Genomic DNA, 25,767 nt, shown 5'->3' on the forward strand with positions numbered 1-25,767 from the left:
TTGTAGTTTTATTGAAGTGTTTAAAACACCTTGACTAAGTTTGAAACCAACATGTAAGTATCGAAGGCAATTGGTTCATGAATTAATAGTTTGAATTATTAGTTGCATAATAGTGTTTAAATATTTGAGGAAATGTGTTTAATAGATGTAAAAGCTTAGTAAAGTGAACATTAAATAAAACTAAGTAGTGGTAAGTGTTCTTTCTATGCCAGTAGCTCCTGAGACGTTAAGGATCCTAGCAACAAACAAGATATCTATCATCTAGTAGATTTAGTAGACTCTATGTTGGAGCAAAATCGCATGATGTCTGGCTATTACTATTGAAAACAAAATCCTAAATAATATACTTAGCAGAAAAACCCAGCTAGTAACTATGTAGGTTACTTTTTGTAATTACAGTCTCTCGACAAGGGTTATTATTCAATTCATGACTTGATTAGGTTTGGATCATTGACAAATGTTTTGCTATGTTCACCTCTTTAGTAATAAGCTTGAGGTTTATTCCTTTAAAACACTTCCGAGGTCAAGCTTTCTAAAGTGAGGGAGATTGAGAGGTGAGGGTTTCAAAGAGGAGGCCAAGCAACCTTGGTGATCAAAAGACTTAAGAAAAGGAAAGATTAATATTCACCTTTACGTTCTGGTGACGCTAAACGGTTCCATATTCCCCAGATGTTCATTGAAGTTGCTATATAAACAAAAAAAATCCAAGCACTTCTGAGGTCTAAATAGTTTTACTTCCTATAGCTATCATGCAAGAATGATTCAAGGTGCCAATTGTTGCCGATGTCATGTCATTCATGCATATGTCAGTGATTCTTCCGTGCTGCGGACAGCAGCCGGCATTCAGTTATTTTTTCTGGAATGAACACCTCAGCTTGCTATTTGCTGGGCTGATCTAAGATGCTCTGAAGATTCACTGGGGACTTATGAGCTCCTAATGCTCAGGGATTTAGTGTCCTGAAGAACTCTTTAATCCTCTGCTTCCTGAATCCCACCCTAAGCCAGGGCCTTCTGTCACATCCCAAGAGTTACAGGCAGTTTGAAAGCTCTGCTTTCTGCTTGACCTTTGGAAGTCCTATGAGGGACCATTTACGGTTTCCTCAGTAATTTCTACAAGGATGTATTTCCTTCTCATCACTCTGCCTCAGGTAGTGCTCTGAAGGTCGTCCTTTCTGAACAACAGCAGCAAAGTAAGCCGCACCATGGGTGAGATCAACCAAGATGCCGTGGAGAAATACCTGGAGGAGAATCCTCAGTTTGCCAAGGAGTACTTTGACAGGAAGTTGCGGGTAGAGGTGCTGGGAGAAATCTTCAAGAACAGCCAGGTGCCAGTCCAGTCCAGCATGTCCTTTTCTGAGCTGACCCAGGTGGAGGAGTCGGCCCTGTGCTTGGAGCTGCTGTGGACTGTGCAGGAGGAGGGGGGCACCCCAGAGCAGGGGGTTCACAGGGCCCTGCAGAGGCTGGCCCACCTGCTCCAGGCTGACCGCTGCAGCATGTTCCTGTGCCGGTCCCGGAACGGCATACCTGAGGTGGCCTCTAGGTTGCTGGATGTCACCCCCACCTCCAACTTTGACGACAACCTGGTGGGTCCTGACAAAGAAGTTGTGTTTCCACTGGACATTGGGATAGTGGGTTGGGCTGCTCACACGAAGAAAACTCATAATGTCCCAGATGTGAAAAAGGTAGGTGGCCTTATGACAGTGGGAAAGAGGTCCTGGCAGGGTCAGGGAGGAACCAATGGGAAAGAGAGATAGTGCTATCCTTGTGGCATTAGTTTGGCAATAATCGCGGGAATGTGGGTGGCAGGCAAGAGGATCAGTCAGGCCTAGTGTTGCCAAATTTAGCAAATGAAATTTCAAGTTGTCCAGTTGAACTTGAATTTCAGATAAACAATGAATTATTATTTTCTGAAGTGTAAGTATGTCCCATGTAAAGCTGGGCATTTTATCAGGCGATCCTACCTGGACCTGGTGTATTCCACACCCCCTCCCTTACACCTCCTCCAGTGCTCTGGAGGACTTTCCTTTTCACAACACCAGCAAAGCAAACCACCCCACCAGGGAGATGGGCCAACATGCCCAGATGCCAAAACTTGTCAACTGCTCCCCATGCCTCTCATTCACAGTCCTTTGAAAGCATTCAGGTTTTTTTGGATGGATTTGCTAGTAAATCAATGCTTTCATCTATCAACCAAATGTGCAAAAAAAAAAAAAAAAAATGATGCCATTTGAAAGTTCAGATGTTCAAATTTGGAATTCATTACATATGTGAATTTAAGTGATGGTTAAGTGCAATTGACCACTCCCACTGCTCCATAACCCAGATCTTTCAAGAATGAATTCCAATAATGTAAGTGGGACATTTGGACCCTCTTGAAGACCAACAGCATACTGCACAAATACAAGGCATTGAGATGACCCTTATAGAAGTAGAAAAACTTTATTCTTACCATTAGAATACATGTTCATTTTTTAAAAATTATAAGATACAAATAAACCAAAGGAGGAAATGCTAATCACCCATCATCCCTCCCCTCAGCAATAATCAAGGGTACCAGCTTGGAGATTCTCCTGGCAGCTCCTTCTCTACACATGTGTTCCATTATTACGGTTTACCATTAACAAAAAAGGGAGAAGTGGATTATGATGGAACAGAGTTGAATGGGAACAGCCTGTGAAATGCTTTCTGTGCAGGGGTGAATAGTGCAGCTGGAGAGGCAGGAGGATAATCTCCTAAATGCCTCCTGAAGCTGATTACAGGGGGAGGGTCACACGGACCCAAGAGGTATGAAAGTCGTCAAACATGAGCAACTCTCTGCAAACCACCACAGAACACTGCTCAGGTGCAAGGGTTACCATGGGGCCTGGGAGGGCCTTCAGTCCTGAATAATTCCTCCTTTCAGTGAGTTTAAGCTGGGTTAAGTTTGCTTTTGAGGATGACTGCGGCTCCGGTGTCTAAACAGATGCGCGTCCTTAGGGAAAAGTTCTCTAGACAACCAACTGGAAGGCAATCTCCGCACATCCTGAGGTTTTTCTCATGGGAAGATGCTCCTTGAGGGTCCTGAACTGAGCCCATCCCCACTAGCACACCAAACTTTAAAAAGTGACATTCGGGAATTTTTTTGAAAGGCTTTTAAAGAAGAGATGGGTAAAATGATTTCTGCTGTTATATTTTGATGAGCCCAGTTCTCCGTGGTGAGAAGGAAATAAGAGCATGGAGCTGCTTGGAGGTGGTTTTGGTCTGCGGCTGTCCATGGTGGGCATCATGGCATGGACAGAGCACTTCATCTGGGAGTGGGGAGTCTCTCCTCTCTTCTCTGGAGGGCTCCTGGCTGTTCTGGGTGGGACACAGAGAAATGTGTGTTGAAGACAGATACAGTTCTGTGCTTACGGGAAAGACAGAGGCCTCATTGGTTCTTCATTTCAACTACTTCATTTTTTTTCCATCTAGAGCGGGGATTTCCAACTCTGGCTGTACATTAAAACCACATTAAGCTGTATGCAGTGGCTCATGCCTGTAATCCCAGCACTGTGGGAGGCCAAGGCAGGTGAATGGCTTAAGCCCAGGAGTTCGAAACCAGCCTGGCCAACATAGGAAACTCCTGTCTCTACCAAAAATACAAAAATAAACCAGGAATGGTGGTGTGTGCCTGGAGTCCCAGCTACTTGGAAGGTTGAGATGGGAGGATGGCTTGAGCCTGGGAGGCTGAGGCTGCAGTGAGCTGTGTTCACGCTCTGAACTCCAGTCTGGGTGACAGAATGAAACGCTGTCTCAAAAAACAAACACAATCCACAAAACCATATCGGTGGCTTTACTGTTATAGCGGACTCTCAAAAATTGGAATTCAGGCATTAGCATTTTTATTTTATTATTTTATTATTTATTTATTTATTTTTGAGACAGAGTCTTGCTCCATCACCCAGGCTGGAGTGCAATGATGCAATCCTGGCTCACTGCAACCTCTGCCTCCTGGGTTCGAGCAAGTCTCCTGCCTCAGCCTCCTGAGTAGCTGGGACTACAGGTGTGCGCCACCATGCCCGGCTAATTTTTGTATTTTTAGCAGAAACGGGGTTTCACCATGTTGGCCAGGCTGGTACTGAACTCCTGATCTCAGGTGATCCACCCGCCTCACCCTCTCAAAGTGCTGGGATTACAGGCGTGAGCCAGTGTGCCCGGCCCAGGCATTGGTATTTTTAAAAACCTCCCCCAAGTACTTCTGATATGCAGCCAATGTTGAAAACCACTGGTCTATTGGGTGAGCAGATACAGGAGGAGGAAGTGAATTTCAAATCAACTGTGGAATATTAGAGACGGAAGGGGCTTATCAAGTCTTTAGCCCAACTCTGTCCAATGGAGGACAGGAAGTTGAGGCCACAGGAGTTGTATCTCCCCGGCGTCCATGGTATGTGTCTGTGGATGAGAAGGGTTGGAACAGAGGTAGCTGAGTATGTGTCCAGTGCTCTGTTTGCCTACCTTACACCCCTGCAGTTTCACATGCTTTAACCACTGCGGTTAAGATTTGCAACGGGAAAGGAAGTAGAAACTAATGTTTCCAATGAAATATCTGATTAATTCTTCCTCTTTTCATTGCACTTGGCAATTTAAACACCGTTCTCTGACAAGGATCATGTTTTTTATTTCCAGCTTATGTAGTAGGAATCGTTCAAAGTTAGGTAGACAGGATGTGGCAGATCTGGGGCAATAACTCAGGTCTTGGAGGCCTCCCTCTTTCTACCACACCCCTGACCACACACAACTTTCCTCTGATTAGCAGTGTGGGCGCAGGTGAGGGAAAGACTTCTCACGCCTAGACAAAGGTACAGAGCTACCTACTCCTAGCCTTGGAGGGTCCATGAAGGTAACAGGGAAGCCACTGGTATAGGGAGAGGGCTTTGGCATCAGACAGAGCTGGGTGCAGATCCATGTCTGTGACTTAGTAACTGTGTGATGGAGTTTCTACCCCTAAGAAATGGAGATAAGCAAATGTACAGATTAAATGTGTATAAAGGACCTGACTCATAGCAGATGCTCAATAAATGATAGCTGTGATAATATTGTCATTATGCCAATAGGGGTTTAGGAGCTGGATATGGTTGGCCAAAAAAGGGTCAATGACTATTGCCTGTTTTAAAACAAGTTGAAGGCAGGAAAACTTTTTCTTTTTTGAGAAGGGGTCTCACTCTGTCACCAGGCTGGAGTGCAATGGCACGATTTCGGCTCACTGCAACCTCTGCCTCCCAAGTTCGAGTCATTCTCCTGCCTCAGCCTCCTCAGTAGCTGGGATTACAGGCACGCACCACCATGCCCAGCTACTTTTTGTATTTTTAGTAGAGACAGGGTTTCACCTTGTTGGCCAGGCTGGTCTCGAACTCCTGACCTCATGGTCTGCCCACGTAGGCCTCCCAAAGTGCTGAGAGGAAGACTTTTAACAACAGGAAACTGAGAACTATCCTCTTTAAGTTCTTTCTTTCTCTATTGGGAAAGCTGTCCATAAACTATGGGTGATTCTGATTCTGACTGTGGTTTAAAAGTCCTCCTTCCTCTTTTTTCCTCTACTTCTGCCATGGATCTCAAGGGTTAAGGGTATTTAATCAGGATTTAGCAATACTGACATCTGATGAGGGATCAGGCCTCCTGTTGCTCTAAACAATGTTCTCCAGCTGCCTTCAAGGGCTTCTCTGAAGAACCATCAAGGGACACACACAGGATTTATGCAAAGAAACTTCACTAAAGATTTTTTGAGCTAGTGAAAATAAAACACAAAAACCCGTTCCCCACATCCATCCTGTAACTTGATGGCTGGTGTATCTAGGGCCTTCAGATGCAATAACAAGCAAGTATTAAATTTTGAAACTTGCAAGCCATTTTCTCAAAACAGTCCATTGAACTTAAGAACATTTCCTTGTGTTTAGAATCTGGAATAAAATGGCTTTAAGCTTGAAGTCGCAGAGTGAAATGTGTTTGCAAAGAAGTACTGCCAGCCAAGCACGGTGGCTCACACCTGTAATCTCAGCACTTTGGGAGGCTGAGGCTGGCGGATCACCTGAGGTCAGCAGTTTGAGACCAGCCTGGTCAACATGGCAAAAACCTGTCTCTACTAAAAATACAAAAATTAGCCAGGTGTGGTGGTGAGCGCCTGTAATCCCAGCTACTCAGGAGGTTGAGGCAGGAGAATCGCTTGAACCCGGAAGGTGGAGGCTGCAGTGAGCCAAGATCACGCCATTGCACTGTAGCTTGGGCAACAAGAGCGAAACTCCGTCTCAAAAACAAAAACAAAAACAAAAACAAAAAACAGTCCTGGCTAACTTCATCCCATGGTGCATGTTTCTGGTATTTCGATGACTCCTTTAGTGCCCAGGCTGTGTAAATGAAGGTGGTATGATCTGCGTGGATAACAGGGTGGAAGGGAAACAATGGGAGCTGGCCTAGACAAGCAGCGGATTAAGAGAAAGAATGTAACAAAGCCTGCAGACACTTTGGTCTGAGGGTGAAGATCCTATGGGGAAACAGAGAAGTGACAGATAAAGTGGATAGAAAAGAAATGTGGCTCTTGGTGGCGTGAGGGAGTGTGCTGGCTCTCTGGAGGAAGGCTGCTCCGCGGTGTGGGAGGCCTACATCCAGCTACAGGCATCTGATTTCTTCAGTGATTTGAATTGGCTAGAAAAATTAAAGCTAGAAGCAAAATGGTAATTGCAAAATAACTACTTCTCATTCAGGAAAGCCTAGAAAAGTACTAAGTTTCTCTTCCCAGTACTTACTGAATATCTAACTATGTGCCAGACACTTTTTTTTTTTTTCCTAAGTGCTCAGCCTATACTTTGTTATTCTATCTTCACATCAGGAATTCTAGACAGTAGATGGAAGTGTTACCCCTATTTTCAGATTAGAAAACGAGGACATGGAAGGTAAGTAACACACTGAGGACCATACAGCTAGTACATTGGGGCTCAGTTTCAGCCAAGCAAGTCTGACTCCAGTACCTTCCTTGCCTTTATGCAATGCTGACGCCTAAAGAGTTGGTTTGTGTGTTTCCACTTTGGGAAAGGTATAGAAGAGATCTGGGCTGAGGGGCTGCCTTTATCCCCTTTCCATCACACATTTCCTCTGAGAGCAGCACCATTCCTGGTGATTCCCCATTGGGTTGAGCCTAAGAATTACCTGGGCCACGTAAAAGTGCAGGTTCCACTGTAGGAGATTAGGATTCAGTGCATCTGCTGCATTAATCTGCAGGTGATTCTGAGGCATGTCTCAGGACTGCTAATCTCATTTGAGCTCTGTGAGTTCTATTGGCCAGCCAGCCCTTGTTCCCTGGTGGAAACTCTGGCCTGGAAATGCACACAGAAAATTCTTACATTTTTTTTCTCCGGGAAACCAGACAGAATCCAGTCTCCAAGGTTTGTGCTGCTTTTAGAGGCACTGCCCACACAGGGAAATGAAAATAATACAACTGCGGAAGGAACACCACACTAATTTTGGCCAACGAGTCTCAGAGTTAAGGCTGAGAGTTCAGTTCTCATTGCAGTCCTAGGTGCAAAGGGAAAAATGTCATGACCCAAGGAAGGCTGGGTCTAAACTCACCTTAAGTGACTATTCTCTGAAATGACAGCTAATAAGATAATTGCCTTCTTCGACCTTTTTCTCGAGCCCTTCCATTTGTGCACTTCTCTAGACTCATCGCTTAGCCTCTGCAGTGGCCAGTGGATTAGAATCGTCTCTTGAATCTAAGAGGCCTGAATCTGGGAAGATCCACTTTCCTCTCTCCCAAAGAAAGAAAGAAAAAAATAGGAATGAAAGACATAAGCTTGGTAGAACATTAAAAACCTGATAAGCATCTGATGCTGGCAAGAGGGTGGTCCTCAGTCCTTTCACACAGGGTCAGTGGAAGTTAGAATATGAACCTTTCTTTTTCTTTTCCTTTTTTTTTTTTTTTTTTTTGAGACAGAGTTTTGCTCTTGTTGCTCAGGCTGGAGCACAATGGCACAATCTTGGCTTACTGCAACCTCCACCTCCCGGGTTCAAGCGACTCTCCTGCCTCAGCCTCCTGAGTAGCGGGGATTACAGGGGTGCGCCACCATGCTTTGCTAGTTTTTGTATTTTAGTAGAGATAGGGTTTCATCATGTTGGCCAGGCTGGTCTCGAACTCCTGACCTCAGGTGATCCGCCTGCCTCAGCCTCCTAAAGTACTGGGATTACAGGCGTGAACCACCACGCCCAGCCACGGAATGTGAACCTTTCATCAAAGTAATCTATGGAAATAAAAACTGTATGTTCCTGTTGATCCAGCAAAAGGGATTTCCTTTTTTGGGAACCTATCACATAAAAATAAAAGTAAGAAGGATTAGTGCAGTACTGTTGGTAGTGGGGAGAACTATAAACAGGCAGAATCAATAGAGGACAGTTGAGTGGATTGTACAGCACCCAGGGTGGAGTAGTGTGCACGAATCCAAGAGGTGAGTTCACATCCATATGTGCTGGTCTTCAGGGAAGTCTGTAAGACACTGTTAGGTGATGAAACTATTATAAGCAATTAGAAAAGGAAATTTTAGAAAAAATAGAAAATTCTTTGTTCAGGCACAGAGAAAGGCATAGAAGGAGACACACCAACAGTTAGCACAGATTTCTTTTAGTAGGCTAGATTGGGGGGAATGATAATTTTTGCTTTATGTTATGACATATGGGTTGATGATTTCAAGTGCACGTTTTCCCTTTGTAATGAGAGAGAAGCACTCTATGAACTGTGTCTGTATTCCTAGCTGTGCTCTCCTTCCCTGCATGCACTTGCTGTCTCTTGTAACCCTGTGCCTTCCCCTCTGTTCCTCTTAGCACCTCACTGTCCACTTGGCTGTCTCATCACCTCTTTTCTTTTGGCCCAACCTCAGCCTAACCTAAATAGGTCATAGCTCAGGTGGGAAGCGCTTATTCTGAAATGGGCAATTCCATTCTATGCAGTCATAGGATGGCAGGTGGAGTAGGATTGTTTGCTGGGGACCACTGTACTGGAGCCCTGGTTAGCTGTTGGTAGCATTTAAATGAGAGAGAATGATCTGTTATCATCCCTAGATCTACCACTCTACGATTCTGTGCCACTTTGGCAAATGTGTGACTATCTCTTTCAGAACAGCCATTTTTCTGACTTCATGGACAAGCAAACAGGATATGTCACTAAGAACCTGCTGGCAACCCCGATCGTGATGGGCAAGGAAGTTCTTGCTGTGATCATGGCAGTTAACAAAGTAAATGCATCTGAATTTTCCAAACAGGATGAAGAGGTAATGCTAACCATGGGCATCTGGTTGGAGGCTCAGGAAATTTATTTGTTGCATAACCAAATAAAAGATATCACAACTGTAACTTATTCTTCTCTGCCATCTGTAGGTCTTTTCCAAATACCTCAACTTTGTGTCTGTCATCCTAAAGCTTCATCATACCAGCTACATGTACAATATTGAATCCCGAAGAAGCCAGGTAAAAGGAAGGCAGCATTAATCATTCCACGCTGACCTATTCTGACAAAGCCGCCCAGAGACAACAAATTCAGACCCCTCCTATTCCTCCTGGGGGTTTAAGCCACGTGGAGCAGACCCCCAAACTTCAGTCCCAAGTGTCCTCTCATGATCTTCCTGCCACTCTCCCCACCCACACTCCCCTGCACCGCAAGCTCTCCAATTGTGTGCACTACTGGCTTGGCTTTCTTCAGTCTAGATCCCAAGTGGACTTGGCATTTCTGTCTATGAAATGGTGATGACAATTATGGTACCTACTTCAGATGGTTGCTGTGACTATTAGCGATTACCTCTCACATAAAGCTTGTAGCAATTCCTGGGTCATAGGAAACCTATTAATTTGAGGAGCACATTATTCCTGCTTCCAAGAGACAGAGGGATAAAGAGCAATATTGGTACCCAAGATACCTGAGTCTGGCCCACTCTCTGGACCTCAGTTTCCTCACCAGTACAATGCACAGGTAGAGGTTGAGAGGGAGGTCCCTTCCCATTCCAACTCTCCAGGTAAGGTTACCTCCAACTAGCTCAGGGTGCATGGAAGGAAGTAGGTGGCTCTCTCCACATGAGGGCCAGCAGGAGCCAGTGGGCCACCAATACTGGATTCTCCGCCCAGGGACCATCTTTGCATCCAATTTCAGGGCACTTCCCCTTTGGAGCCAAAACATTTAGACACAAGGACCAATCATAGCTTCTCTCTCTCCACAGACCCGCAGTCTTGCAAAGGTCTACTCATCATCTCACCTAGAGGATCTGAGTAGCTTGTTGGACGTACACGTGTTCAAAATCAGAATTGCACTTTCCAACGATATGCATTCATTTTATTTGAAGCACCTCATGTTTTCTTGTGGCGAATGCTCTCTCTCTAGCATACTTTATTCTAACTGTTTTCTTTTTGATACCTACTTTCAGATCCTTATGTGGTCAGCCAATAAAGTATTTGAAGAACTCACAGATGTTGAGCGACAGTTTCACAAAGCGCTCTACACAGTTAGAACATATCTGAACTGTGAACGATACTCCATTGGACTGCTGGACATGACCAAGGAGAAGGTTCTTATTATTCTACACATTTTGCCTCATCTAACATTGCCTATAAAACATACACCACAGGAAATGTGATCCTCAAAAAACAGATACACTATGTAAAAATTAGTCATGATTGATCACAAGAACAGTGGTAAAAATGTGTGTCTTGGAGCAAAAAAGATGTAGGCTTGAATCTTGGTTTTTCCACTTCCTAGCAGTATGGGTTTTCAGCAAGTGTGGTGTGATGAATGAATATTGATATATTATTATTAACTAAAGCCCATAGTTTACATGAAGGTTCATCCTTTGTGCAGTTCTCTGAATTCTGACAGATGTATAATGTTATATAGCTGCTATTACAGTATCAGACAGACTAGTTTCAGTGCCTGAAAGCCCTCTATGCTTCACATATTGAACCTTCCCTCACCCCCCCCAAACTCCTGGTAGCCACCAATTTTTTTTTTTTTTTTACTGTTTCTATAGTTTTGGCTTTTTCCAGAATGCCATATAGTTGGAATCATACAGTATGTAGCATTTTCAGACTGGCTTTTCACTTTGAAATATGCATTTAAGTTTCCTCCATGTCTTGTCATGACTCAATAGCTAATTTCTTTTTATCACTGAATATTATTCCACTGTATGGCAGGTTTGTTTATCCATTCACCTGTTGAAGGGTATCTAGGCTGCTTCTAATATTTAGTGATTGTGAATAAAGCTGCTGTAACCATTGTAGGTAGGTTTATATGTGTCTCTGTTTTCAACTCAATTGAGTAAATACCGAACAGGGCAATTGCTGGATTATATTATAAGACTAATTGATCTTTGTAAGAAACTGGCAGACTGTCTTCCAAAGTGACTTTACTGTTTTGCATGTCTACCAGAAGCACATTCTCACCAGCGGTTGTTCATGTCAGTATTTTGGGTATTAGCAGTTGCTAATGTCAGTATTTGGGGTATCGGTTGTGGTATCTCATTGTTTTAATTTTTAATTCCCCAATGACATATGATGTTGAGCATCTTCTCATATGTTTACTTGTCATCTGTATGTCTTCTTAGGGAGATATCTGCTCAGATATTTTGCCCACGTTTTATTATGTTGTTTTCTTATCATTCAATTGTAAGAGTTATTTGTATATTGTGGATCCAAGTCCTTTACCAAATATGTGATTTGCAAATACGTTCTCCTAGTCTGTGGTTTATCTTTTCATTCTCTTAACAGTGTCTGCTGCAAAGCAGAAGGTTTTAATTTCAATTAAGTCTAATTTTTCTACATTTTCTGTCTCATGGATTGTGCTTTTGATGTTGTATCTATGAAGTCTCACCAAACTCAAGTTCACCTAGATCTTCTATGTCATCTCTGAGAGTTTTTATACTTTTGTGTTCTACATTTAGGTGTATAATCCGTTTTGAGTTATTTTTTGTGAAAGGTACAAGCTCTGTTTCTAGATTCACTTTTTTTTTTTTTACATGTAGATGTTCAGTTGTTCCAACACAATTTGTTGAAAAGACTATCCTTTGTTCATTGCCTTTGCTCCTTTGTCCAAGTTAACTATATTTGTGAGGGTCTATTTCTGGGTTCTCTATTTTGTTTCATTGATTCATTTGTCCATTCTTTAACTAATCCCACACTGTCTTGATTATTGCAGCTTTATGGCAAATCTTAAGTCAGGTAGTGTCAGCTTTTTGATTTTGTTCTTCTTGTCAGCAAATCTTTTAACCTACCTGATTCTTGGCTTCTTCATCTGCAAAATGAGGAGATCTCTCTTATCAATTGTAAGAATTAGAGATTATATAGAGATATATTTTTATATATAAACACTATATGTATATAGTGTCTAGAATTTACATAGTAGGTGGAAAATCAATATTATCTTTACCAACTTTAGATTTTTGTATTCTGAAAAAATTTAAAGTAGAAATATTGAAGCATTTAATATTATTCACAATATAATGCCCTTGTGTCATCTTCTTTAATTCTGTTGCTACCCTTCTAGTTCAAAATAACTAATGATACCATATTATTGATATATTTTTTCTTTTCTTTTCTTTCCTTTTTTTGAGACAGAGTCTCAGTCTGTCACCAGGCTGGAATGCAGTGGCATGATCTTGGCTCACTGCAACCTCAGTCTCCCAGGTTCCAGCGATTCTCATGCCTCGGTTGCTGGGATTATAGGCCTGTACCACCACGTCCACTAATTTTCTGTATTTTTAGTAGAGACAGGATTTCACCATGTTGGCCAGACTGGTCTTGAACTCCTCCTGTCCTCAAGTGATCCACCCACCTCGGCCTCTCAAAGTGCTGGGATTACAGGCATGAGCCACCACACCTGGCCTTGTTTATATTTCTTTATATTTGTGTGATTGGAAGTTATTTTTTCAGAGTAGTTGTTCTAAGTGGATAAACATAGGATGAAGCACTAGGAGAGCTGGGTTCTGATCTTGGTTCTGGGACTTTCTAGCTGAGTATGTTGGTTAGCATTCTTTTGTCTGTAAGAAGTATCAGACACAGCTAAAAGCATCTCTAACAATATGATATTTATTCTCCCACTTAACAAGGTAGGGCAGCACTAGTACTGGTTGACTCAGAGATCAGTGCAGTTGTCAAAGTCCAGGTGCTTTCTCTTTCTTCCTGGCAAGGTCTCTGCTACCTGCAGCATGTTGGTGAGGCCTCCTCTTATGGTGGAAAGATGGCTGTTGCAGCTCAAATAATGGCACATAGACATGACACAACTGGGAGGCATTTTCTCCAAATGTCACTCTCATCAGCTTTCATCTGAGGAATACCTTTTGCCAGAGTCTCTCAGCAGACTTCTCCCCTTTCTTCATTTTCCAGAGCTGGGCCACATACCTGCCGTCAAACTGATCTAGGCACCTCATGTAGGCCACACATGGGCTGTGGTCTGATGGAAAATTACCACCTGATACTGAAATCATATCAGGTTATGCTAGCAAGGAAAAGACGAAGAATGAATGTTGGGTAAAGCAACCAACATTTGACCACTCTGTGTGACCTTGGCCAAGCCTCTTAATCAAACTAGATTTAGCTTAATTGTCTATGAAAGAATTGCTATACATTGAGTACTTTGAACTATGTGTCAGGGTAGATGTTACATATGTATTATTCGTTTAATCCTCACAACAATTCTTTAGTACAAATTCTATTGTTATCCCTATTTTACAGATATAAAAGGTGAAGTAACATGTTCACAGTCAAAAATTCCTAACCAGTATTGCTGGGAATTATAGATCTTTCAGCACTAAAATTCCAGAATTATGTAGATTAACATAAAATATACAAACACAGAAAATTCATATAAGATGTGGTAGGTCATGGAACAGTGTGTTTAATGATACTTAAATCTAATTGCCTGCAGGAATTCTACGATGAATGGCCAATCAAGCTGGGAGAAGTAGAGCCTTATAAAGGTCCAAAGACACCTGATGGCAGGGTATGTGCAAATGTCTTCCTTGATGCCGTCTGTGCATGGTGTCAGGTGCTAAAACTAAGAGGCCACAGTGCATAGAGCACTGGCCTGGGAGGACCTGTAGTAGTAGAAACAGCACTAGACAAGGAGTTTGAGGTTCTAGTCCCAGCTCTGCCCCAAGGCAGAGCTACTGGTCCTTGCCTTAACTCATTGTTAAATCTCTCCATTTCCTCTTCTATAAAGCCAGGGCTTGGTAGACCAGTGATTCTCAACAGGGAGGGATGCATCAGAGCCACCTGCACAACATTTGAAAGAAGTACCTGGGCCCTTCTTCAGATATGTGGGATTAGAATCTCTAAGGAAGGGTTGGGTTAGGTTTACTTTCCCCCTTGACTGCAAGCTTCATGAAGGCAGAAACCCCTGTGTCCATAGCACACAGGAAAGAGAAGGGGATGGAATGTGTCCAGGCCTCAGGTTCATCATCTGCCCCATGAAACAGAGAGAATAATTCTCTAGTCCCTTCCAGCTTTGGCAATGTAACCTCCTGTTTCTGAGGCACCTGTTCAGATAAGCCACTGATGAAAGGAGATTATTGGCTCACTATATATGATGTACAACTGACTGCAGTTGAGAAATTATGTGATTTGTTCTAGTGAAGCTATTAATGTCAGGTATTTCTGGACAACAAAAGGGATCACTTGAAAATAAAAACAGACTATCTGATAATTTAGTAGCCAGAGATCCCCCCACCCCAAAAACTGGGGGCAATTCAGCTTTTTAAAAACAAAATTTATTTTAGCCTTGTGCATGTAGATAAACAGCCAATAATATTTCTGGTTTTATTATAAGTGTGCAGTCAGGATATAAGTAGTTTGATAATTTATGTTATAATATAATGTGGTTGGGATATAAGGTTCTATTTGTAAGAGTTTTAAAGTACAAGTTCCCCAATGAAAAATGATTTATTTGGGAAATAACATTATTCCCATAATACCCTCTTTCTTTCTTAGGAGGTCAACTTTTATAAAATCATTGATTACATTTTACATGGAAAAGAAGAGATCAAAGTGATTCCGTGAGTATTGACAGGAAGTTGCTGCCGCAGTTGCCATTGTATTTTTGCACACATTGCATTTCTCTATATTGCAATGATTTTTTTCCTTCTTCTCTTCCTCAAGGACGCCTCCTGCAGACCACTGGACGCTCATTAGTGGGTTGCCAACATATGTTGCTGAAAATGGATTTGTAAGTTATTGAACAAATTCAAATTTTAAATAATATTGTATGAAACTCATGTTAGCTAGGAGATAGATACTAGTTGTGAAAGCAAGAATGCATCCAATAAAAGCTAGATGGGCTGGGTGCAGTGGCTCACGCCTGTAATCCCAGCACTTTGGGAGGCTGAGGCAGGTGGATCATCTGAGGTCAGGAGTTCAAGACCAGCCTGACCAATATGATGAAACCCCGACTTTACTAAAAATACAAAATTATCTGGGCGTGGTGGCACATGCCTGTAACCCAGCTACTTGGGAGGCTGAGGCAAGAGAATCACTTGAACTCAGAAGGTGGAGGTTGCGGTGAGCCGAGATTGCGCCATTGTACTCCAGCCTGGGCAACAAAGCAAAACTCCATAGGAAAAAAACAAAACAAAACAAAACAAAAAGCTAGATGATCACTTCCTTTGGCATAGGCCAAAGGAGAGAAGAATCTTGACATTAAAATGTAGGTTAACCGGAGACTTCTGAACTCTACACAAAAATATTTAGTCATCATGAGGAAGATTCTTCCATCCCTCAATTTCTTATTCTGCAGCCACACACATTTCAGATATCCTTTGGAATTCAATGACTATGATTTAATGACTGGGTTTAATTCTATCTCAAGTATATCAGTCAATTTTTTAAAGCATAAATGAGGGGGATGGGGTGGGGATGGTGTGGTATGTGGAACTTTTCAATATTGAGTTAAAAGCTTGGGCCTCTAAGGTCTTGACCCACCTGTAAATGTTCTTATAACATTTAGAACATAATGTTCTTCAAAGAAAGGACTAAAACAGATATTGCTGATGAAAAGTTCAAAAAAGAAGAATAAGCTGCTTCTTGCCTCTTCAAAAACACAGTTGAAGCATGCTCAGCCCATCAAATGATGTAATTTATTGAAGTTAGATCATGCAATTAATGTGTGGCATGAAAGATTCCTTAAATTCTTAGGCCATATATGCTTGTAAAAACTTTGAAATATTCTTGCGTTTTCTTTGTAAGCGTACTACAAAAATAGTAGACATGGTTCATTCAATCATTCTTAGAAAGCACTGACCTTGGGGCCGAGAGACAGGCAGAGTTTGGTGAGGTGGGGATTTAAGGAGGGAGTCCTCTTAGATCTTGTTAGATTGTTAGTTTTTTAGGACTTTTGTGAGCAAGTTGTTAAACTGTTGGCAGCTTGAAATCTCTCATGGCGGGAGAATTGGGACCATGGATATTGGCAACTGATACAAGACAAAGATTTCCCCAATTCCCAGCCAGGAGAGCTGATTTCCCCAGCACTCGTTCTGAAGATCACAGTTCTAGTTCCATCCCATAGATTTAAACAAATCACTTAACCTCTTTAGGCTTCCATTTCTTCATTTTTTTAAAGTGTGAACTTAATTGCTAAGATCCCTTCTGGCTTTAAAATGCTACAATTACTGGGTGTGGTGGCTCACGCCTGTAATCCTAGCACTTTGGGAGGCCAAGGCAGGTGGATCACCTGAGGTCAAGAGTTTGAGACCAGCCTGGCCAACATGGTGAAACCTTGTCCTTACTAAAAATACAAAAATTAGCTGGGCGTGGTGGCAGATGCCTCTAATCCCAGCTACTTGGGAGGCTGAGGCAGGAGAATTGCTTGAACCCAGGAGGTGGAGGATGTAGTGAGCCGAGATTGTGCCATTGCACTCCAGCCTGGGGAACAAAGCAAAAACTCCGTCTCAAAAAATACAAAAAGTAAAATGAAAGAAAATGCTATGATTTTAATTATCTCTTGGAAAGACATGGTCTTTTATTAAGATCCATTTGTGACTATGACCCAAGGTACAGAAAACTTAAAATAACCCAAAATGGAGTGATTTCTTGTTCTTATAGATGTGAGCAACAGTCTTTGAATTCCACTAATTAAAGTGATATCTCTCACTGAATCCTTACTTTGGTGTAACTAAAAACTTATCTGGCTTTTTCCTCCTGCCTCTTAGCCATCATCTTCTAACCCAAATCTCACTTTGGGAAGAAGAAAAAAAGCAATCCTAGCTCTGCTGCTCATACTGGCTGTAGCAGAGCTAGGATTTCTCAGCTTTCTCCTCTCCTTGGCCTGAGCAGCCTGTTGCTTTGAATTTGGAGGGAATTCCCTAGAGTCTGGGGGAGTGGGAAGGGGCGGAGACGGTACCACGTATCCTCCAGTAATTTAATTAGCAGCAGGGAAGCCATCTTGAATGAGTTGTTAGCAGCTGTGGCCTAGCTGAGGTCCATTTGCCTGCAAGCAGTCAAGAGCCATGTGGGAAATCCTCACTTTCAATGCGTCCTTTCTTATTCTGCTTTGTGGGTCGAGAGGGCTCCACCACACAATGTTTCAGAACATTTGTCTCCTCTTGCCTTCCAGATCTGTAACATGATGAATGCCCCTGCGGATGAATACTTCACATTTCAGGTAACTGCACTCCGGCGCAGGCCTCACCTCTCGGGCCTGGGGTAGGAGGGCGGATGCTCTGGCCTCTCCTCCACCCCCAGAGTCCGCCTGATGCTCAGGTGTGGCCACAGGCACACACGGGCCCATCTCCCACTCATCCTAGCTGGGCCAGCAAGTAGCAGATTCTTCAGTGAAGGAGGAAAAGAAAGATAAGACAGAAGGATAGGGAGGGGACCTGCCACTCCTCCATTTGCTCACACTCCTGCTCATTTAGGGCAGCGGTCCCCAACCTTTTTGGCACCAGGGACCGGTTTCGTGGAAGACCGTTTTTCCACAGAATGGGGGTGGGGTGGGAGATGGTTTTGGGATGAAACTTCCACCTCAGATCATCAGGCATTAGTTAGATTCTCATAAGGATGGCACACCCCAGATCCCTCACATGCGCAGTTCACAATAGCGTTCGCACTCCTATGAGAACCTAATGCTGCTGCTGATCTGACAGGAGGCTGAGCTCAGACGGTAATGCGAGCAATGGGGAGTGACTGTAAATGCAGATGAAGTTTCGCCGGAGTGCCCACTGCTCTCCTCCTGCTGTACAACCTGGTTCCTAACAGGTCATAGGCCAGTACTGGTTTGCAGCCCAGGGGCTGGGGACCCCTGATCTAAGGGCAGCAACAGTGCCTGGCACAGTATTCATGCTCAGTAAACGTTCTCTGCATGCATGATTGGCTGGCTACATCCTACATCCTGAATCCAGCTCTCCTGGTGGTTTTCTCAGCAGCCCTTCCCTGCAGCTTATTGCAACTGTTCTCAGGAAAATCAACAATTCTGATTGAGTCCTTAGAGCTTCTCCTGCTGTTAGAGTCGGTTGTATCTTTCCTTCTCCACTGTGCAGAGACCCACTGCCTGGGGAATCTGCCTCCACTTACCACCAGATGCTCTCGGTAATCAGCCTCTGTATGTGCTACTCTAGCTGACCCACTTCTCCCCGTCAGGGCTTCCTGCTGGAACCCGTCTACAGACCTGAGCTGATCCCTCCCCGCCGTGAGTTCATCCAGCCCACCAGAAGGGCCAGTCTGTCGTCTTCACCACCCCCTCCCCACCTGTCACCCCCCACCTGTCATCTCTGCCACTCCCCTCTCTACCTGCCCATCCCTCCTCACCTGTCATCTCTGCCACCCACTCCCTTCCCGTCACCTCCTCCCAACCTGACTGTTAGAGATAAACTGGCATTTGGCTCCGCAGCCTCTTCTTTTCTGCCTCTGGGCACCTGTTATTCTCTGTCCTGCGTTTAAAAAAACATCCCCTTAGAGCTCTGATCTCAGTCAGAAATGGAGACTGCCCTCCCCGGTGGGTACCGTTGGGGTCTTTCTGTCTCTCTCACACACACAGCCCCAGCTCTGCCTCTTAGGAAAAGCCAGGCTTCCCCAGGCTCTGGCATGCCTCCTTAGCTGCAGAACCACACCATGCCTTGGGGAAAGCTGTACACACTTGCTTCGTTACGTGCATCTGCCTGCTCCTCCCTTTGCTGATTGACATGGAAAACATGTAAACACCATATGGCTGCTCTAGCTCCTTCCTCCTTACAATTGAAGCTTATTTGTGACCATGCTGTGCCCAGGCCTGACCCCTATATTTATGGCAGGTGGATGTCAGGATAGGATGCATGCCAGCAAAAGGGGGACAATGATTTTCTAGAGTCTGAACCTTAAGCAGTCATTGTCTAAACAGGGAGTGGGGATGGAGCTGGCCCAGGAGAAGGCAGGTTGCTCTGAAATCTGAGGCCCTTTGCTTTCTCTCATGCTCCACTGCAGCTACTGCTCTGAGGTGCTCTGATGGCCTGGGCAGAGAGGAGGCCTGGGGCCTTGGGGAGTCCCCAGTGTGGGATAAGCCTCCAGGCCACAGGGATTTCCCAGTTCTCTGGGAAACATCAGTGTGGTGCCCATGAAAATGTGCTTCTCAGATCTCCACCTGTGGGAAGTGTAGCTGTGCAGTGGCTGCTGGACTGAAATCCATGGTCACATCTGCGCCGAGGCCACAGGCTCCACGGGCCACTCCCAACTGGTAACTGAGTGTGGCAGGGACAGTAAAGCAGGCCTGTTCCTGGAAGACAGCCAGATCCCCTGCCAGGCAGCTTTGGCCCTAGGAATGCCTAACAGTTCTGCAAACAGTTTCAGAACCGCACGGTAGTCTAAGGGGCTCCCCTCAACCTTCCATCCTTCCGTTTCTCCCTTGCACAGGGTCGGGACTGCATCACTATCTGACGTCTCTCTCAGGATCCCCAGCCTCCCTCCCCACTTCGCCTCAATGGTGTCACCTGTGCATCATTCTGCAGAGCGGACTAGAATGGGTGGCCACCCTCCCCAAACCACCACCCTCCTTTTGTGCTCCATCTTCTGATTCTCTCTCTCCCTGCTCAGTCCCCACTGTGATTCTTATGATTCCTTTTTGCACCTGAGAAGTTTGATGGAAAAGCCAGTGATACAAAAAGAACTGCCGTCACAGCAAACCTGCAGAGGCAGTGGTTCTCGGACTATGTTCCTTGGGGGCATAATGGATTCATTTCCTACTGCTGCTGTCACAAATTGCCACTGAGTGGTTTAAAACCACACGAAATGTATTATCTCACAGTTCTGGAGGTCAGAATTCCAAAATGAGTCTTCTTGGGCTAAAATTACGGTGCTGGTGGGACTCTGTTGCTTTCTGGAGGCTCTGGGGAGAATTCATCTCCTTGCGTTTTCCAGCTTCTCAGGGCCGCGCACCTTCCTTGCCTGGTGACCCTTCCCCTGGCAGAGCCAGCAGCACCATCACTCTGACCTTGCTTCTGTCATCATAGCTCCTTCTCCCATTCTGATTCCAACCTCTTTTCTACTTTTAAGGATCACTGTAATTACATTGGGTCCACCTGGAACATCCAGGCTAATTTCCCCATGTTAAGGTCCGCTAATTAGCAACCGTCCTTCTATCTGCAACCTTAGTTCCCCTGTGTTGTGTAAGATAACATGTTCACAGGTTCCAGAGATTAGGATACAGACATGTTTAGGGGCCATTGTTCTGCCTGCCATAGTGTTCCTTGAAGTGGACTAAGGGGTCTTCCTTTAACACCAGTTAAAGTGATCCCAATTCACAGGAGGAAAAGTGCATAGAATTTCCTCAGTTTTTTGTCCTACGAATTTTTCTTAAACCTTAGGTTCCTTCTGTCACTTGTCTGTCAACAAGCTCTAGCAAATGGCAAAACACAAGAATATGAACTGGTAGCAAATGAATATTTCCTGAAACACTGAGAAGCAGTCAGCAAAGCTTATTTTGGCAGCTTTAACAAATACACATGAAATTCTTTCGCATGCATGTGATATATTTTCTATTATTGATTTTGTCCTTGGTCCGTATGATGGCATAAGTACATAAATATTTCTCAGTGTTTTCCAAAGATGCAGGCTTTGCAAGCACTATGCACTGCATCTGTTTCTAAAGCTTTGACCATCAGGACACAGACATTGAGATTTGGTTCTTCTGCTTTTCAGTCCACATATAATGACTACATAGAGTAGTAACAAGTTACTTAGACTGAGTACTTATTATATGCTCAGTCTAAATGCTAAATTGTGGTTCAGGCTATAAGTGCAGTTGGAATTCCAAAACAGAAAAGTTCTTTATGAGTTAGAAAAATTAGAAAAGGCTTCATGGGAGAGCCAAGACTTAACAGGGGCCTGTAAGGATGACTAAGCCACGGGAAGTCTTCAAGCACAAACAATGTGGTGTGTTGAGTGCTTGTCTACCTTTGCCTTAGCTACATACTGTGCAAATGCTACATCATGGTTCTCATACTTCAGAGGGCATCAGAATTACCTGGGAAGCTTATTGAAGATGCATGCCCAGGCCAGGTGTGGTGACTCATGCCTGTAATCCCAGTACTTTGGGAGGCTGAGGCAGGTGGATCACTTGAGGTCAGACGTTCAAGACCAGCCTGGCCAACATGGTAAAACCTTATCTTTACTAAAAATACAAAAATTATCCAGGCATGGTGGTGCCTGTAATTCCAGCTACTCGTGAGGCTGAGGCAGGAAAATCACTTGAACCTGGGAGGCAGAGGTTGCAGTGAGCCAAGATTGTGCCATTGTACTCCAGCCTGGGCGACATAGTGAGATCCTGTCTCAAAAAAAAAAAAAAAAAGAAAAGAAAAGAAAAGAAAGGAAAATGAAACAAGCTAAAACAAATCTGTTGCACATGGTCCTTGGACCACACTTTGAGAAACACTCCTAAACTTTTGTGCCTGTATCCCTCCACTAGACCCTAAGCATCTTGGGGGTAAGACCTGTGATTTATTCTTTGTGTCTTCAGCAACTGCCCCAGATCCTGACATACCATAGAGCCTTGACAAATGTTTACTCAACTCAACACACCACAGAATGAAAGACTATCTTCATGGATCAGTCAGAAAAATAAAAACCACACTAGCATTTCAACAGGAGAATTTTATACAAGGAATTAGCTAAACAAGTGTTGGAGGATAGAAAAAGTGTAAAGGGAAAAGTGAGGTAACAAAGTGGTAAGAAGCACTTTCCAAGGTTTGGGAAAGAAAGGGAAAAGGTTAGAATTGTCAGAAAACAGACACTTGGTTCTAGTTCACTCTACTGGATGTGCTAGAGTACATATAATGGCCCTAGCAATGTTCTGACACAAAGTAGGAATTGCACATCTAACACTGAAAGATGATTATTCCTTTTTTTTTTTTGAGACAGAATTTCATTCTGCTGCCCAGGTTGGAGTGCAGTGGCACTCTGCCTCCTGGGTTCAAGCGATTTTCCTGCCTCAGCCTCCCGAGTGGCTGGGATTACAGGTGCCCGCCATCATGCCTGGGTAATTTTTGTATTTTTAGTAGAGATGGGGTTTCACCATGTTGACCAGGCTTGGCTCCAGCTCCTGACCTCAGGTGATCCACCTGCCTTGGTCTCCCAAAGTGCTGAGATTACAGGCTCCAACCACTGTGCCCAGCCTCTTTCTTTAAATTAAAAATAAACTAAGTGGCAAGTGGTTGGGTGGTAGCTAGAAAGGAGGAGTACAGGGGAGTCTTGTAGTGATGGAATAGTGTTGTATCTTGATTCTAACGGTGGTTGAAAATCTACACAAGGGATAAATTTGCATAAAACTATATGTACACACACACATATGCATGTACAAGTAAGTGCACACAAATCTGGTAAAATCCAAATCAGCTCTGGATTGTACAATGTCTGTTTTCTGGTTTTGATATTGTACTATAGTTACACAAGACAGTAGAAAATGTACTATAGTTGTCTAACCATTGTTACCATTGTGTGAAACTCGGTGAAGGATACCTGAAATCTCTCTGTACATTTCTTTTGTAATATCCTGTGAATCTATGATTATTTCAAAATAAAAGGCAAAAAATAATAATAATAACTTGAGGTCCCTTCTCATTTGTAGAAAGGACCTGTAGATGAAACTGGTTGGGTCATTAAGAATGTTTTGTCGCTGCCTATTGTCAACAAGAAAGAAGATATTGTGGGAGTGGCTACATTTTACAACAGGAAGGATGGAAAACCTTTCGATGAGCATGATGAATACATTACTGAGGTAAGTGCAATCATAAGATAATGGAAGTCAATGCAATTCACAAAACACGAGAAGGCGCATCATTATTTGTTATTCTGGAATGATATTTTGAAGGGCCATTAAGACATGAGTCACACATAGCTGTAAACAATACGCTGTTATTTTGTCGTTTCTATTTCCTGACTTCTACATTCTCTGCAACATTTTCTACCAAAGTACAAAATTTTAGCTTAACCAAAATTTGTTATAATACTCGGAAAATGGGAAAGATGATTTTCCTCTTCCTTCTCCCACTCCTCCTTCCTATTGCCTCTCATTCTTATTCTTACTCCCAGCACCCTGCCTAATTTTTAGGTCCTGCTTGATTATACTGGTGTTGGTAACCCCTCTCTCTTCTAACGAAGTATTCATGGTACATAGTACACTTTAAACAGCAATAACTCAGCCAGTTTTATTGTCTGAAGCTGATTATTAGTATGTTTTTCTTAATTTAAAAGAAGGAACAGGGTGGTTGATGATGGAAGGGAGACTGATAGAAAAGCATGCAGATTGTTGCCTCCAAACCAATTTTGCTTTAACTGAAGAGAACTGGAATCACCTTTTATCTGTTTCAGACTCTCACACAATTTCTTGGATGGTCTCTTTTAAATACTGACACCTATGATAAGATGAATAAGCTAGAAAACAGAAAGGACATTGCTCAGGAAATGCTCATGAACCAAACCAAAGCCACTCCTGAAGAAATTAAGTCCATTTTGGTAAGTGAGAAATTCAGTCCTGTGGACATAAGGTATTACCTAACCACATATTCTAGAAGTCATCTAATTACCCATGGGTCTGACAAATGTGAATGGTTTACTCCTGGACTGGGAGAGAGAGACAGTGAAGGAGCGGTTGGAAGAAGACATGGATGGCCCAGTGTACAGAGACCCTTACTGGAAGTACAGCTGCTTGACTGGAATAGCACTTCATTCAAAATAGCCCCGGGGCTATGGGAGCTGTAGCAAGAAAAAATATATATTTTAGGAAGGGAAGTGTATCAGTCAGCTATTGTCATATAATGCTGCATAACAACAACCCTGACACCTCAGTGGCATGCAGTAATGAACCTCTATCTCTCACTCACATTTGTGGGTTGACCAGGCTTTGATTGACAGTGGCTGGACTTGGCTCCAAGCTGTGAATTTGGTTTGCTCTATGTATCTCTCATCCTTTTTGGACCAGGAGCTACCTGATAGATGTCCTTCTCACAGAGATGACAGAAGTGCAAGAGAGCAAGCCCAGTTGTGCAGGCATACTTCAAGTTTTCGCTCACATCACATTCACCAAAATGCTCACTGGCCAAAGAAAGTCACATTACGAAGACCAACCTTATAGATGATGGGGGAGCAAGTGGATATTTGCTAACCATGTTCTAATCACCACAAAATGAAGGCAAAAATATTATGTGCCCACCATCTCTATTTCTTTTACTTCCCTGGCTGTGTGTGTGTGTGTGTGTGTGTGTGTGTGTGTGTGCGCATGCGTGGTTTTGCTGGAGCGGGTTGTTTTTGGCGAGCGTCTTGGTGTTTGGTTTTGCAGACTGGTTTGAGTGTAACTCAGTTTGAGAGTTTGAGATGTTAAAGATGAGAAGATCTGGGGGGAATAAAGGGAACTGTGATAAGCTAATGGAAAAATAAATGTAAACCACTCATTTGCTCTTTCCTATGTGCAAACAACCCACACCTGTTAAAAAAAAAAAAAAAAAAAACCCAGCTACTGTAACCATTTTGAGGGAATTTTAAAAATCAAATATATTAGATTATTTCTTGAAAAAAAATCTTCATAATCAGGTGCTATAGGTCTTTGTATCCATGATAAAGAATGCATCTTTGCCATGGAACTCATTGTAGTATATTTTATTTATTTACTTATTTTTAGAGATGGGGTCTCACTCTCTCACCCAGGCTGGAGTGCAGTGGTGCCATCACAGCTCACTGCATCCTGCAACTCCTGGGCTCCAGGGATCTGTCCAGCCTCCTCCTCCTGCATATTTTAAAGATATCTTAACTAAGATTGTAATAGTAGAGGAATCAGATGGAAATCTTTTCCTTTAGGAATTTCACACCTCAATTGCTTTTACATTTTAGAAATTTCAAGAGAAGTTAAATGTTGATGTAATTGACGACTGTGAAGAAAAACAACTTGTTGCAATTTTGGTAAGTGTTTTCTTTCTAACCTTAATGCCTGTTAAATAGATAATATAGAAATCAATAATATATTAGGACATGCTTTCTTGTTTTTCAAGTAAATATTGAGTTTTCTCTTTCCTGATATTTCTCAAGGCTAAAAAGAAAGAATTCTTCTAAAGATTGATCTTTTGGTTCCCTGCTTTTCTTCATCTTTGTCGCCTCTGGTCCAATTCCCACAGAGAATTTACAATTGCAGCTAGGCTAGACTACTGCTTAGGGGACTTCAGGCACAGAATGTAGGGATATCAAGGCACAGTTTAATAGCTTTGGATGACACCATGGCCACCCCAGAGGACATGACAGAGTTAGCGTGGAGCATGGATCCTTCTAGGCACTGGCACCCCCTGCCAT

At 43.3% G+C, this 25,767-nt stretch overlaps 1 protein-coding gene across 1 annotated transcript; it reads left to right on the forward strand.

The window, feature by feature from the left end:
- Positions 1–1,202: 1,202 nt before the first annotated feature.
- PDE6C (phosphodiesterase 6C) lies at positions 1,203–24,950 on the forward strand. The gene is made up of 10 exons (XM_007963598.3): positions 1,203–1,682; positions 9,117–9,269; positions 9,376–9,465; positions 10,413–10,553; positions 13,904–13,978; positions 14,965–15,029; positions 15,133–15,199; positions 17,582–17,629; positions 23,057–23,206; positions 23,800–24,950. The coding sequence occupies exons 1-10, from the start codon at positions 1,203–1,205 to the stop codon at positions 24,187–24,189; spliced, it is 1,659 nt and encodes a 552-aa protein (XP_007961789.2). The 3' UTR covers positions 24,190–24,950.
- The last annotated feature ends 817 nt before the right edge of the window (positions 24,951–25,767 follow it).

Source organism: Chlorocebus sabaeus, chromosome 9 (genome assembly GCF_047675955.1).
Source record: "Chlorocebus sabaeus isolate Y175 chromosome 9, mChlSab1.0.hap1, whole genome shotgun sequence".
NCBI classification, from domain to species: domain Eukaryota; kingdom Metazoa; phylum Chordata; class Mammalia; order Primates; family Cercopithecidae; genus Chlorocebus; species Chlorocebus sabaeus.